At 34.1% G+C, this 13,797-nt stretch overlaps 1 protein-coding gene across 2 annotated transcripts in view; it reads right to left on the bottom strand.

The window, feature by feature from the left end:
- Positions 1-12,512, bottom strand: part of Sec3 (exocyst complex component Sec3) — a 158,777-nt gene extending 146,265 nt beyond the window's left edge. For both annotated transcript variants that reach the window (XM_076454434.1, XM_076454439.1), the window contains exons 1-2: positions 12,329-12,512; positions 2,641-2,765 (exon numbers count right to left, since the gene is read on the bottom strand). In XM_076454434.1, coding sequence (XP_076310549.1) covers positions 2,641-2,764 — 124 coding nt within the window. In that variant the 5' untranslated portion in view covers position 2,765; positions 12,329-12,512. The remainder of the gene's footprint in view (positions 1-2,640; positions 2,766-12,328) is intronic.
- Between the last annotated feature and the right edge of the window lie 1,285 nt (positions 12,513-13,797).

The following is a 13,797-nucleotide window of genomic DNA, read 5'->3' as shown; positions in this document are numbered from 1 at the left end:
GTACGTTAGATGTTATAGATGTTTTACAGGATGATTGGTGTTGGTAAATATGTCTCGTCAATGCCATAACAGCCACAATACATTCTGCTATATTTGTGGCAAGTATATGCTTGTTCATCAGAGATGCTCAATGACTGTTCTTGTGAAGAAAGCATATCATCTGTACTTTGGCTGTATAATTGGTGATCAGGACCAGGAATGGGCACCTCACATTTGTTGTGCAACATGTCCTGTCTGTCTGAGAGCTTGGCTCAGAGGCACTTGAAAGACAATGCCGTTTGCTGTCCTGATGATATGGTGAAAACAGAAAGACCATGTGATGGACTGTTACTTCTGTTTCACTAATGTATCTGGTTTCTCTGCCAAAAACAAGATGCCAATTGAATGCTCTAATTTGCCTTCAGCAATGAGACCAGTGCCACATGATGAAACCACCAGAGGAATGGACCTCAGATGAAGAAACTGCAATGCAGGGAACTGGCAGTGACATTGATCTGGATTTTGAACCGTGCTCCTCAGGTGATCCACATCTCATAACACAGTTAGAATTAAATGATTTGGTCAGAGATTTGGGTCTGTCAAAAGCAAAAGCCAAATTGCTGGGTTTAAGACTGAGGAAATGATGTTTGCTGTCGCCAGGTATGAAAATTTCTTTTTTTTTTTTGAAGCCACCAAGATGATATAACCAAATTCTTTACACAAGTTGACAGTCTCTGTTTCTGTGTTGATATCAAAGGATTGTTCTCTGCTTTGGATTGTGACCATGACCTGCAAGAGTGGCATCTCTTTATTGATTCATCAATGTTAAGCCTCAAAGCTGTTCTATTACACAATTACAACATTCACCCTTCAATACCTGAAGCCCACATGAAAGAAATCTATGAGAACTTCAAAATGTTGCTGAAGCACATCCTGCACAACAAGTACAACTGGAATATCCATAGAGATCTGAAAGTCGTTGCTCTGTTACTGGGACTGCAGCTCGGCTATACAAAGTACTGTTGTTTCATCTGTGAATGAGACAGTCATGCCAAAGAGTCACATTATTCTAGACAGAGCTGGCCACTCTGTAAAAAGTTAGTTCCAAGACAGAAAAATGTGGCACATGAACAGCTTGTTGACCCGGCAAAGATTTTTTTGCCTCCTCTTCACATAAAATTGGGACTTATGAAGAATTTTGTGAAAGCAATGAGCAAAGAAGGTGAAGATTTTTGTTATTTAAGACAGATGTTCCCAAGAATAACTGAGGCCAAGATCAAAGAGGGCATTTTTGTTGGCCCTCAGATCAGACATGTTATGAGTGACAAGTGGTTCGAAGATCTGTTGGTTGGGCCAGAAAAGATTGCCTGAAAAGCCTTCAAAGGCATTGTTGACAATTGTCTTGGCAATTACAGAGTCCCACATTACATTCAGCTGGTAAACAAACTTCTCAAAGCATACAAAACAATGAAGTGCAACATGTCACTCAAGATTCATTTCCTCCACTCACACTTGGACTTCTTCCCTGCAAATCTCGGTTCTGTCTGTGACGAATAAGGTGAAAGGTTTCACCAGGACATTGCTACAATAGAAAAATGATATCAGGGCAACTGAAATTCGTCAATGCTTACTGATTATTGTTGGACACTGCAACATGATGCACCAGACATTGAATACAAACGAAAATCAGGAGCAAAACACTTTTAATTATGTTGAACTTAATAGTGTAGAAACATAAATGCAATTAAATATGTTATTGCGAGTAGACAGTTACCTGTCTATTTCTTAGAGTTCCTACGTGATGAAGCAAAACCAAAACTATATTTGTGCATACCCACCAGGTACCTGTCAAAATCAGCAAAAACTTTTCAGGAAGCAAACCTTTTCAAAATAATTGTTGTGCAGTGTATTTTATAAATTTTCCCTGTTTACTCTTCTTACTATTGTCTTATCTCTGACAAGTTTCCTATCTTGCTTTGTGCCCATGTAGTGAGCTTGAAAATTCAAACTCGGTCAAACTTCTATTTTTTTTCATCAAACCAATTCCACTTCTAAAGCCAATATTATTACATTGACCTTATCATTCAGTGAGTTCTTTTGGATTATTTGGTAAAACTAAGAAATAGTCCATAACAACAGCAAATTAATCTATTTCTTCTTTAGTGTTTGCTACAACCACATCAACCTATAGGCCAAAGTACAAATAAAAAAATTTTCAACAGAAACTCCTAATACATAAATAACATCTGACAAAAATTTCCATAATTGAAAACAAATATAGCAAACTTGCTATTTAGCTAACAGAAGCAGTAATAATTAGTGATCTAAATGACTTTATTCAATCAACTATTTGCTATTTAGCTAACAGAAGCAGTAACTCTTGGTGATCTAAATGACTTTACTCAATCAACTACTCTGTTTTTCTCACTCATTTATTTCTGTATTTATACTGAACTCTATAGTGGAATGTTCTGGATTCTAAAATTACTTTGGAACTTTCAATATGTAGCACCATCATTATTAATGCTTCCTTCTAGAAAACAACTAAATTATATCATTAAAAACATTGTTTATTACTTCTATAAAAACTATTTTCTGCAGTAATTGTTTACATATAGAATACTTTTAACATTAAAAATTCTATTATGTTTCTTTGCTTACCTACAGCACACAGAAAGCTTGTTTTCTTTTTTTTACTGGATTTAGCTACACTCACCACACCAACTATTCGTTCATCATTGGGTTGAAAAACGTCACGTTGCAAAGAATGGCGGATGGCTGCCATACTGTGAAATATACACCATTTGAAATGAAAGATTTTTAATTATTGAATTTCATCTTATAAAACATTATAATTGGCCCCTTCTGAAGGCAAACATAACAAAAATTTTATATTTATGCAAAAAAGGAAACTTGAATTATTATAACTTTTGTATCATAATTCTCTAATTCTTTCAATTAAAGATCTCACACATATTTCCTTTTTATCTTCTGACTGATATGGTGGAATCTGTACAGTTCATTTGTTGGAAGAAATGTTAAGAGTTTACTTTGATAAAACTTCCTAAATTACAAATGCAAAGAAACTGGTTAGGTAATAAAATTATAGAATGAAAGAAACAGAAAATGTTAAATTCAAGTTCAGTCTTATGAATGGAAAATGAAAAAAATATTTGGTTTGTTAAGGTGTGAAATAATAACAGGTAATGTCTATGCAAAGAAAGCAGATGTAAGATGTATACTAGAAATTAAATACATTTGAATCTATGGATGTTGATCAGAGGGGAAGAATGAAAGAATCCCAAACTGGACACTTAATCAACACATATATAAATACATCTTTACTGCCAGCAACAGAGCACTACACTTTCATGGCATGAATGATTTATCCATCACTAAACTTCTTGTTGATCATACTACTGAACTGGTACTTATGTACATAAAATGTGAACAAATATACAATAACCCAAATCCAAATGAATAATTTTGTACTTGTTATAATTAAATGCTAAATATCTATCCAGTTTACTAATTGATCAAAACTAATCTGTAATACCTCAATGCCCAAAATATAGCTAGAAACATGCAATAATTTAATATCAGCATAATAACATCAAAATGTGAAGCACTTAACTGAAATGCACTCTACAAGTAACAGCCAATTTTGATGAGACTTAAAAATAACCTTTTACTCTCTCTCATCCACCAATGCTAAAATCCCATACATCATTAATTTAAATATGTAAACTGCAAAAGCCCAAGCACTGGCACAAGAGGCACTCCACTAGTAATGAAACAGCACAGTTCAGGAGACTATTAAAAACAAACTATTGCTTTTCTTCACTGACACTACACTACTAACTGGTTGTTACATAACTTCAATCTGTGATTTTTCTTAGCTAATCTTCTTTGTAGCATATTTTTAAAACCTTTTTGAAAACCTAACTACACCAAGTCCAAAACTTATCTATTATCCAATTAACATCCTTGAGGGAAAAGAAAATTATTAGATTAGTAAGGAAAGACCTCCTTTAAGTAAATCTATATTGATGTTTTTTCTTTTTATTGTATCACACTTCCTCAAATGATTACAAGTTTAGAGGATTCCACTTAATAATACATAATTATTAAAAATGGGTTAAAAGAATATTTTATTGGAATCACAATTCAGTAATTTGTGTGAACATCAAATCAAATAAATAAATCCACAAATTTACAGTTAGTTTAAACACCCAAAAATCAGTGTTATTAAAATTATGCAATAATTATATTTTAAACTCCTTTACAATTATTGGTAAATTAGGAAGAAAAGGAACACAAAGAAAACAAGTATAATCTCTTTTATGCAAAAACGGCTCGTTGGGTTGAGAAAATATTTTACATAGAAGAGCGAACAACGTTTCGACCTTCTTCGGTCATCGTCAGGTTCACGAAGGTCGAAACGTTGTTCGCTCTTCTATGTAAAATATTTTCTCAACCCGAACGAGCCGTTTTTGCATATAAGTTTCTCAACAAGTGGGTTTCTCAACATCATGATTATAATCTCTTTTGTCTAGTATAAATACAGTGATCAATCAAATTATTTGAATGGTGAGTTACTGTTACTACATAATGGAATAATTATGAAAAATGAAATAGAATACTTGTAACATTGGAGGATTTTGATATTATGAAAACAACTGAAAGTTTAGATACAGATGATAAGGGAGGAATCTAAAATTTGAGTTACACCCCATTGAAATTGAGAATATCAAAAATGACTGGATAGACAGTTATAGTACAGTTCAGTTAACCTAGACTCATTACATAAGTGGAGTATCTCAGAGATCAAAGTTAGGAGTTCTAGTTAATTTCACTTGCTGTGTCAAAAAAGACTGAACACTAAAAGTAACATAGATTTAAAAATTAACATTAAAAAAGACACTTATTAAAGATTATTAAAAGTGATGCAGGTTATGTTATGAGCTATTGTTTGTAAAAAGTCAAACTTGTTATCTGGATTATATTTAGCATAAAGAACTTGCAGCCATTTGTTCATGTCTTTACACTTCCTTTTGCCATTATGGTTACTGCACTCAAACTAAATTTTCTTCAACTGTGCCAAGTACTTTAGTTGTTTTTTGTTAAAGAGATAAAATTAGTTTAAATTTTTTACATTCAAATGCATCCTTAAATCCTAATTTAAATTTATTACTATTACCATTTATTTTGTTGGGAGTGGATTATTCTACACCTAGCAGCTTCATCTTGGATTTCAACTTACTTATAAAAAATTTTAGCAGCTTTGCTTTTTTAATTTACATCAATAACGTAAATGAAGGAATAGTTAACTGATCATTTAGATTTGTTGATGACATTAAAATGTTGAATAATTTTGGTCATGAAAAGGATATAAGCAAACTTGAATTAGTTGTGAGATGGGAAATAAACAGTAGGTGACCTTTAATTATAACAGATGAAAGGAAGTTCATGTGGGATATCATAATTAAAATTAAGAGTATAATTGTGTTGAGAATAACTTAATAGTTTTATGTAAGAAAAATCTGTTGGTGTTCTAACTGCTCCCTTGAGCCATCCAAGCATTGTGCTGTTGCAAGTGGTAGATCATATAGGGTTATAGGTTCTATCTATGGAAATGCTGAATGAAAGTCTAAAGAGATTACACAATGGCATTGGTTAGGCCACATTTAGAGCACTTGGTTTAGTCTCCGGCTCCTTACCTTACAAAAGACTCTTAACTGTTGGAAAGGGATTAAATAATGGGTACCAGGGTAATACCATAGATTGAAAGGTAGCCATACAAAGGCAAGTTAAGATTTCTGAAATTGTTTTACCCTGAAAAAGGGAGAGTTATTGTAAATGTGACTAATTGTTAGAGTAACCAAGTGTCAATTACACAATCATTTTTCATTAATCATGGCAAGAATAGTAAGACTACCATAGACAAATATAAATTTTGGCAGGATAAGAGAATTTTTCAGCTAAAAAGGTTTGTTAGCCTTTTTTTATTGCTGTGGTAAATGCACTAATTTAATAGGAATTTAAGAAAAGCTTAAATAAGAGCTGTCTTTGAGTTTTTATTTTCTTAAAATTTAGTCTGGTGGATATGACATTCCAGATGGACCACCAGATTTGCTTTTCTCTTTAAATTTTGTGTGTGAAAACCAGACATGCAAGTTTTCTCCTTTCATTTTAGGAAGGACAGAAGACAGTAAACAATTTCCAAATTGAAGATTTGCTAATATTATTCTTATTTTTAAGACATATGAAACATTTGAAAAAATAAGCTAGTTAGTCTAACTTTTAGAACTATGCAATTTAAGAGATATAATAAATCAATTAAGAGCAGCAATTACATTGACTATTATATCCTAACTAATCAAATTAATTAAAAATCTAATTAACTGAAATTATCATTTGCAATAATTCCAAAAACTTATATTAATCAACATTCTGATTATGTCATTTGCCACAAACATAATCAACTAATTAGAATTAAAGTTTTTAACTACTACTAACTTCAATTATAATTAAATCATGATAAATGAAATACTGCTGTTATATTTGTTTTTAAGTGCAAAAACCACATAATTGGCTATCTATACTCAAACCAATGCTATAATTTATCTATACTGAAAATGTATTTCAGATAGGTATTTCCCTCCTTTCCCAAGATTAGCTATTCTCATCCAGTGCTACTTTCTATGTTCCCCCACTTATTGGAATCAAATGATTCCAACATCTCTCTCATGCAAATTATCATGTATCACTCCTCCACCAATAGCAGCATGACATACTCACTTGATACAAGTGACCCCCTATGTTTTCTTCTACCAAACTCTCTCTTCACTTCAAGGTTTGGAAGAAAAGCATGAGCATCGAAGGAAAGTGCAAGGAGGAAGGGCAGGATGTGCAAGTGTAAAGAAGAACCTTTTAAAACACATTTTCAGTAAAGGAAAATTATAACTTATGATACAGTACTTACTTCCAGTGCTTAAAATAGGAGAAGAGACCAATGCAATGGAGTGATGGAAGTACCCCTCAAAAGTACTTTAAAGATACCTCAGGAAATGAAAGTCAGGTTCAAAGATAAAATGAGAGGTACCACACCACTTCTGACAAGACATATGATTCACTCATCTGTGAAGTGTGTTGTATATAAGGATGTAATAAGAGAAAAGCACATTTAAGGGAGGGAGAACTGAAGCAGGATAATGATCCTAACCCTGAAATATATATGCAACTTAATCCCACAAAGAATGAAATTAGGTAAATAACTGGATGTTTCCCTAGATGTAGAGTGGCTAGGGTCTGAGAGTGCAACATATCATACTCAGTAAGTTACTTACATCTAAATCTTATGCCAATGGGAACAAACATCCATGCAGAGGTAAAATGAAGATCATACTGTTTTCAAAACCTTACTTTCCAGAGGCCTGAGGGAATGTAGAACCACTCCAACTACAGAGTATGATGTGTTAACTTTGGTATATTGAATCTAGGGACCCAACATCTAGTATTGAAAGGATGTCTATGAAATATAAATCAAATTCCCCAATGGTGAAACAGACCAGAACCATACAAAGAGCAATAACATCTTTGGAATAAGATACACAAGGGAAAGCAAAAAAAAAAAAACACAACTGGAAGAATTCCCACCATCTCTGCTGTGATCCACAATACACAAGGAATATAATCAAGAGAGGAATATGGAGAACCATAAACATGTGAGAGTACAAATGTTGATTAGTTCTACTCTAAATCTAAAATCCAGCCACAGGGTACCAACATTCACCCAGAAGTAGGATGAGTCACTACTTAGTCACCCAGAAATCATCACCAGATATCTGGCAATATGAAGGGAGAGATTCAAAGCCTAATATTGTCCAAAAAGCCTGAAATCATCACCAGATATCTGGCAATATGAAGGGAGAGATTCAAAGCCTAATATTCTCCAAAAAGCCTGAAAATGTTGATATGCAGAAACTGATCATCCACAGACCAAAGACCCAAAGCTTTTTCGTGATTCACATATGCATTCTAGCCATGAAGAGATGTGTCAATGAACAGATGGAAAGGCTGATGAAAAGGAAGAAGTGGAACATCTGCTAATAATTTATGGTTTTACAAGCATCGTAAAATCATAAAGTAGATCACCCAAAACCATGCAAGCAAGGGTAATGAAGGCTTCCAAGAGATCCCAAGCTTGATTCCACTGATCCTGAAAAGCCCACTGAAGAAATCATACATGTTCAACCTAGAGGGATTAGTGACATCACTGACGACCATATTCCCAAAGCAACAGAACTTTGCAAGCAGAAAATGAGGGAGTCAAAAAAACATGAAGAACTAACAATTCCATGAAATGAAGTTGTCTAGGAAAAGGCTAGGCCTGACTGAATGAGTGTTGAAAATGACACCTGAGCAGACAAAATTTTGGGTAGAATGGAGGAACAACTAATTTCATTAATGAGCACACCTTAGCAGCTACTAGAAGAGACTGACAAGTATGGTTGGCCGACCCCAGTTCAAAATGAGCCAGAAAAAGCCAGCCATCCACATAATGGTGAAATTAAAGCTTTAGAGCATGAAGATGATGAGGAAAAGCAATGAACACCTGACAAAAAACATAAGGGTTGAAGCAAGCCTGAAGAGTAAGGTAAGAAATTGGTAAACCACACCATGATGGATGAGACAATATTGAGATCGGGATGTGTAGATAAGCATTGGTAACATCCATAAGCCCAGCAAAAATGGCTCCATGGTAAAACTGGAGAGTTGAATGAATCAACTGAGCTAAGACAATTTGATGACAAGTCTCCAGTTCCTGGTTTTCTTGGAAACAGCAGAGTCTGGAATATAAACCTGATTTAGCACATGGAACAGGTTTGATGTCAGAGGGAAGGAAACGAGTATAGTAGATGGGAAACTATAAAAGGTGCCATAATGGGCTCCAACTGAAACAAATGAGTAACAAGAATGTTATTGTACTGATACAACTCATGACTCCAAGAACTCAGAATTTGTGTTAAATATGTAATACTGCAAAAATAGGGCTATAAGTAAATCCCAAAGATAAGGTGCTGGTAAATGGACATGAGTTAAGGTTGCAACATGACCTAAAAAGTTCCAATAACAGAGAAATCACGTATGCAAAGAGAGATCCAAAGAAAACAAATGAGCCAATGTAGTGGAAAGAAAGGAAAATATATCACTAGAAAACCCTTCAGGATTTTAGTGAAGAAGCTCAGAAAGAAGATGGATGGTACAGAGATACCATACAAGAATTGTGAGAGTAAGACATAGGTGATAAAACTGTGCATGGGTTAGATTTACAGGAGATTTGAGAATCCCCCAACAGGTAATATAAAACTTAAGAATTTTTGGTCTATAAAAAGACAGTCTGCCAGTTATATGTAAGAGCAAACTAATTTAAAGCTCATGAGGGATGAAGTATGCTAATCCTATCACTTAACTTCGAGGTAAATTGGTCAGTATGTACCCAAATATCTGAGGAGGGGAAGGGGGAAACCAAACAGGGAGGTAAAGACTGGTCATGTAGTAGGGTAGGACAAGGTTCAAAGGAAGTAGGAGAAGGGGATAAAACATGACATACCTGAGAAACAAAATTGAAAAAGGCCACATTAGGTATAACTGATTCCTCAGGAGAAGCATGAGAAGGCACAGCAAAATCAGAAGGTGGAAAGAGATGATTCAAGTCCTTGCTAACCTGAACAGACTCAGCATGTTCCAGAGAAAGTGAAGTGAAATAGAGATAAAGGTTTACACATGTAATATTCAATCTCTGTAAGAATAAACACTGATAAATCTCCCAAGTCACACTTCAAGCCTATGACATAGCCTAGTCATAAATGTGAGTTCTGAAGTAGTAACATGAACTTTAGAGCTCATAATCAAGAAGAGTCAAATAAGAATTCAAATTATAAATAATAATGCAAGTGTAATAAACTGGGATCAAAGTGAAGAAACATAATAAACTCAAAAGTAATTCAAATGAAAACTGCTTCACAAGTACACTAAAGCTGAATATGAAACTTAAAACAACCAAAGGAACCCATCTGAGCACAAGCACTGCCAAATGAGAATTGATAGTGCTGTAGAAGCATATACATAGAGTCACAGGCATGACACATGCCACACTCCTAATAGTGGAGAAATGACACATAATGATTTGCATGAGAAACATGATGTAATCGTTTTATTACAATAGGAAGGCTTATAGCATCATAAAAAAAAATTCACATGTAGCACAGGACAAAAATGGCTTATATTTGAATGGAGGGAAATACCAAATCCAAACACGACCTTAAGTGTTTTCTTTTATGATTCAATGAGGGAAGATTCATGAACCAAGGTCTTAGGTTTGATTTCCATTGCCACCATACTTGCTCCCTTGGTTTTTGTTATGGCAAAGATACCAAAGGTTATCTGTTACTGTGACTAATTCTGAACTGCTGACTATGAAAAAGGCAACTGGTTGGCAGTGGCCCACAAACATTTTCTTCTACTTTTGCTTAGACATACTATGGCTTCTGGAACATTGCACTTACAGAATAATCAAGTTAATTACTTAATGAGGCTATAACTAAACGCTGATAAATCTCCCAAGTCAAACTTCAAGTATGTGACATAGCCTAGTTATTAGCTTATGTTTCTTATGCATATGTAAGCCTCTCCGTCTTCCTCAGAAAAGAATCAATACCACTTTCAAAGTTGATTTTTTGGCACTGATGATGGTAAAATTAGGCATTTTTTTCTATTCTTCTACAATCCTTGATTCAAAAAGTATTTACACATTGAATTTGCAGTGCTATCTGATAATTTTGTTGTGGCTTTTAACTGAAGGGTAGCACAAAACTAAGTTGTTATTAACAGAGTTTAGTCCAGTTAAAATGAAGCGTTATTACTACTGGTTTACCTTATGGGATTCTCTATAACTAGTAACAAGAAGTAACAAGACACATATTTTAATAAAAAAGCCAGCAACATTAGGGTAGAAGCTTTAAAAAGATATAATTAACTAAAAAAAAAAATGTTTGGTGTATTTAGAGTACATAATTGTAATAAATTCAAAGTTGAATAATAATACTTGGCAACAACTAAATACAGTACAGAATTTTCAATAAAAAAATTGACAGTCATTTGGCTAAAAGCTCTAAAGTTATTAGTTTATATTAGATATATATATTTTCCATATACTATACTTCTGTAGTATATGCATTTCACCAAAGTCATAAAGGCCAATACAACTTGAGTTTATAGACATGTAAAGTCAACAATACAAAAAAAAAAGAAAAAATCTTTATTGAGAAGTCAATAGCATTACAGATCTTTAATAATTTATCTTTCATTACTTGTATGTGTGTTTTCTTATAGTAAAGCCACATCAGGCCATCTGTCAAGTCATTGCCTGCACATCTAGTTATGGTTCTTAATATTATCTTAGGCCATCATATTTCATACTTTGGTTTGAGAATTTCAAATTCATAAATGTCAAATATTTTGGTTTTTTTAATAAGTTGCTTTAAATTTAAAGCTCTTAATATTCTTTTAAAGCTGACTTTCATTAAAATAAGTTTTTCAAGCTTTTTGTCATTTCTTGTTGCTAAGCATGAATCAGTTTTTGAGTCTTCACTCTTCCCAATTTACACAAATGACAGTGATATAACAATAACTTTAAAATGACCAGTTTTCTCATATCATTAAACTTTTTGTCTTACATCTTTCTGTGCTGATGATTTTCAAAGTTTAGGCCTTAATACACAAATTAAAGGATGGTACCAGTTAGTTCAACTGGTAAATCCAACAAATACTTAAACTGTTACATTGTGCAGTCGTGATGTTATTACATTTATTCGCATTAATATTAGGCTGTTAAATTCTTATCCGCTGAAAATCTGCTGTAAGTTAAGTTATGGGTTAAATTCTTTGCTAACATGCTATAGTGCTACTGCCAGTAAACTTTAAATTTCAAAGGGTTTGTTAAAAATAATGATCAATCTTATTGTGAAGCAGTGTCACAAAACCAAAAACATATATAAATACCATAAGGAAAGTTCACACTTTTACGGTACAAATCATTATAATTTATTTAGAGTTACAATATTATAACCACATAAACTATAACCTGTAGTCGTAATAGCTTTTGTTTGTACTGCATCATGTATCGTGTAAAAAGACTTATTCATAACAACAATATACACAATTTCCCTTAAATTAAAATGGTTTAATACTAATCGCTCCTTTCAAGTTCAATATTCCATTAGAATTGAGCTATAGCTCATCTAAATTACACTTCCAACAACAATACAACTGCAATACTATTTACCTCTCTAGACTAATATCATTTCGTTGCAACTCCTACCCAAAATTCGTCGATTCGTCTCCGATATCTCACCTTTCTACAATCACTACATTAACGCCTGAATATGTACTGCATCGCGAAAATGAATCAAACCGGAACAAGCATCTCAATCAATGCATTGTGGTCGAAACCATATAAAGTTCGGTATGAAAAAGAAGTTAAATTTTCGGCTTTAGTATCTTATCAGCAAGATCATAAAAGTATTTTAAATGTCTAATATGAATTTCATAGCTATAGTGAGTCGGCTTATCTTTGAAAGTATACCTCTATGCTTTTCTATAAACAGTTTCATCAACATCTAGTTCGTAAACAACAATAACCAAAAATTCACTCTGGATACTGTAATTGCGCAAAATCTACTGTTCTATGGTTTCATAAAATCATCTATGGTAAAGTGGTTAAGACGCTCGACCGTAATCTGATGATGGCGGGTTCAAAAATCCTATCATACCAAACATGCTCACCCTTTCAGCCATTGGGGGTGTTATAATGTGCAGTCAATCCCACTATTCGTTGGTAAAAAGAGTAGCCCAAGAGTTGGCGGTGGGTTGTGATGACCAGCTGCCTTCCCTCTAGTCTTACATTGCTAAATTAGGGACGGCTAGCATAGATAGCCTTCGTGTACCTTTGCGCGAAATTCAGAACAAACCAAATCCTCTAGTTTTACACTGTTAAATTAGGGACAGTTAGCGCAGATAGCCCTCATGTAGCTTTGCGAAAAACACAAAACAAACAAACATTAATACTCAAGAAACCACGGGGATTGACTTGTTTGTTTGTTTGTTTGTTTTGGAATTTCGCACAAAGCTACTCGAGGGCTATCTATGCTAGCCGTCCCTAATTTAGCAGTGTAAGACTAGAGGGAAGGCAGCTAGTCATCACCACCCACCGCCAACTCTTGGGCTACTCTTTTACCAACGAATAGTGGGATTGACCGTCACATTATAACGCCCCCACGGCTGGGAGGGCGAGCATGTTTAGCACGACGCGGGCGCGAACCCGCGACCCTCAGATTACGAGTCGCACACCTTTAAAAAAGAAGTGTGCGATATAATAATATTGCTTAACTATAAATCTTTCATACTTTTAGGGTTGATCTCCAAATAATTAAAACATAATCATTTCAAAATAAGATATTTATTTAACTAATTCATAACAGAAGCCCGCCAGTGGCACAATGGTATGTCTGCGAACTCAGACTGCTAGAAACCGGGGTTTGATACCTGTGGTGGGCAGAGCCTGTTGTGTAGCTTTGTGCTTAATACCAAACAAACAAACAACCACAATAAAAATTAACTGTAAAAGTGAGCCTAAACTTTAATAGGTAAATTATGTTTGCCATCTATTTTGTCACAAATGTGCGTTGCTGCTGCAATATCTCCTCAAACAAATTTGACGTCACATTCTAGCGAAAACAAAGAAATAAAGTTACT

Source organism: Tachypleus tridentatus, chromosome 1 (genome assembly GCF_004210375.1).
Source record: "Tachypleus tridentatus isolate NWPU-2018 chromosome 1, ASM421037v1, whole genome shotgun sequence".
Lineage (NCBI taxonomy): Eukaryota > Metazoa > Arthropoda > Merostomata > Xiphosura > Limulidae > Tachypleus > Tachypleus tridentatus.
This window is presented reverse-complemented; position numbering and strand designations above follow the sequence as displayed.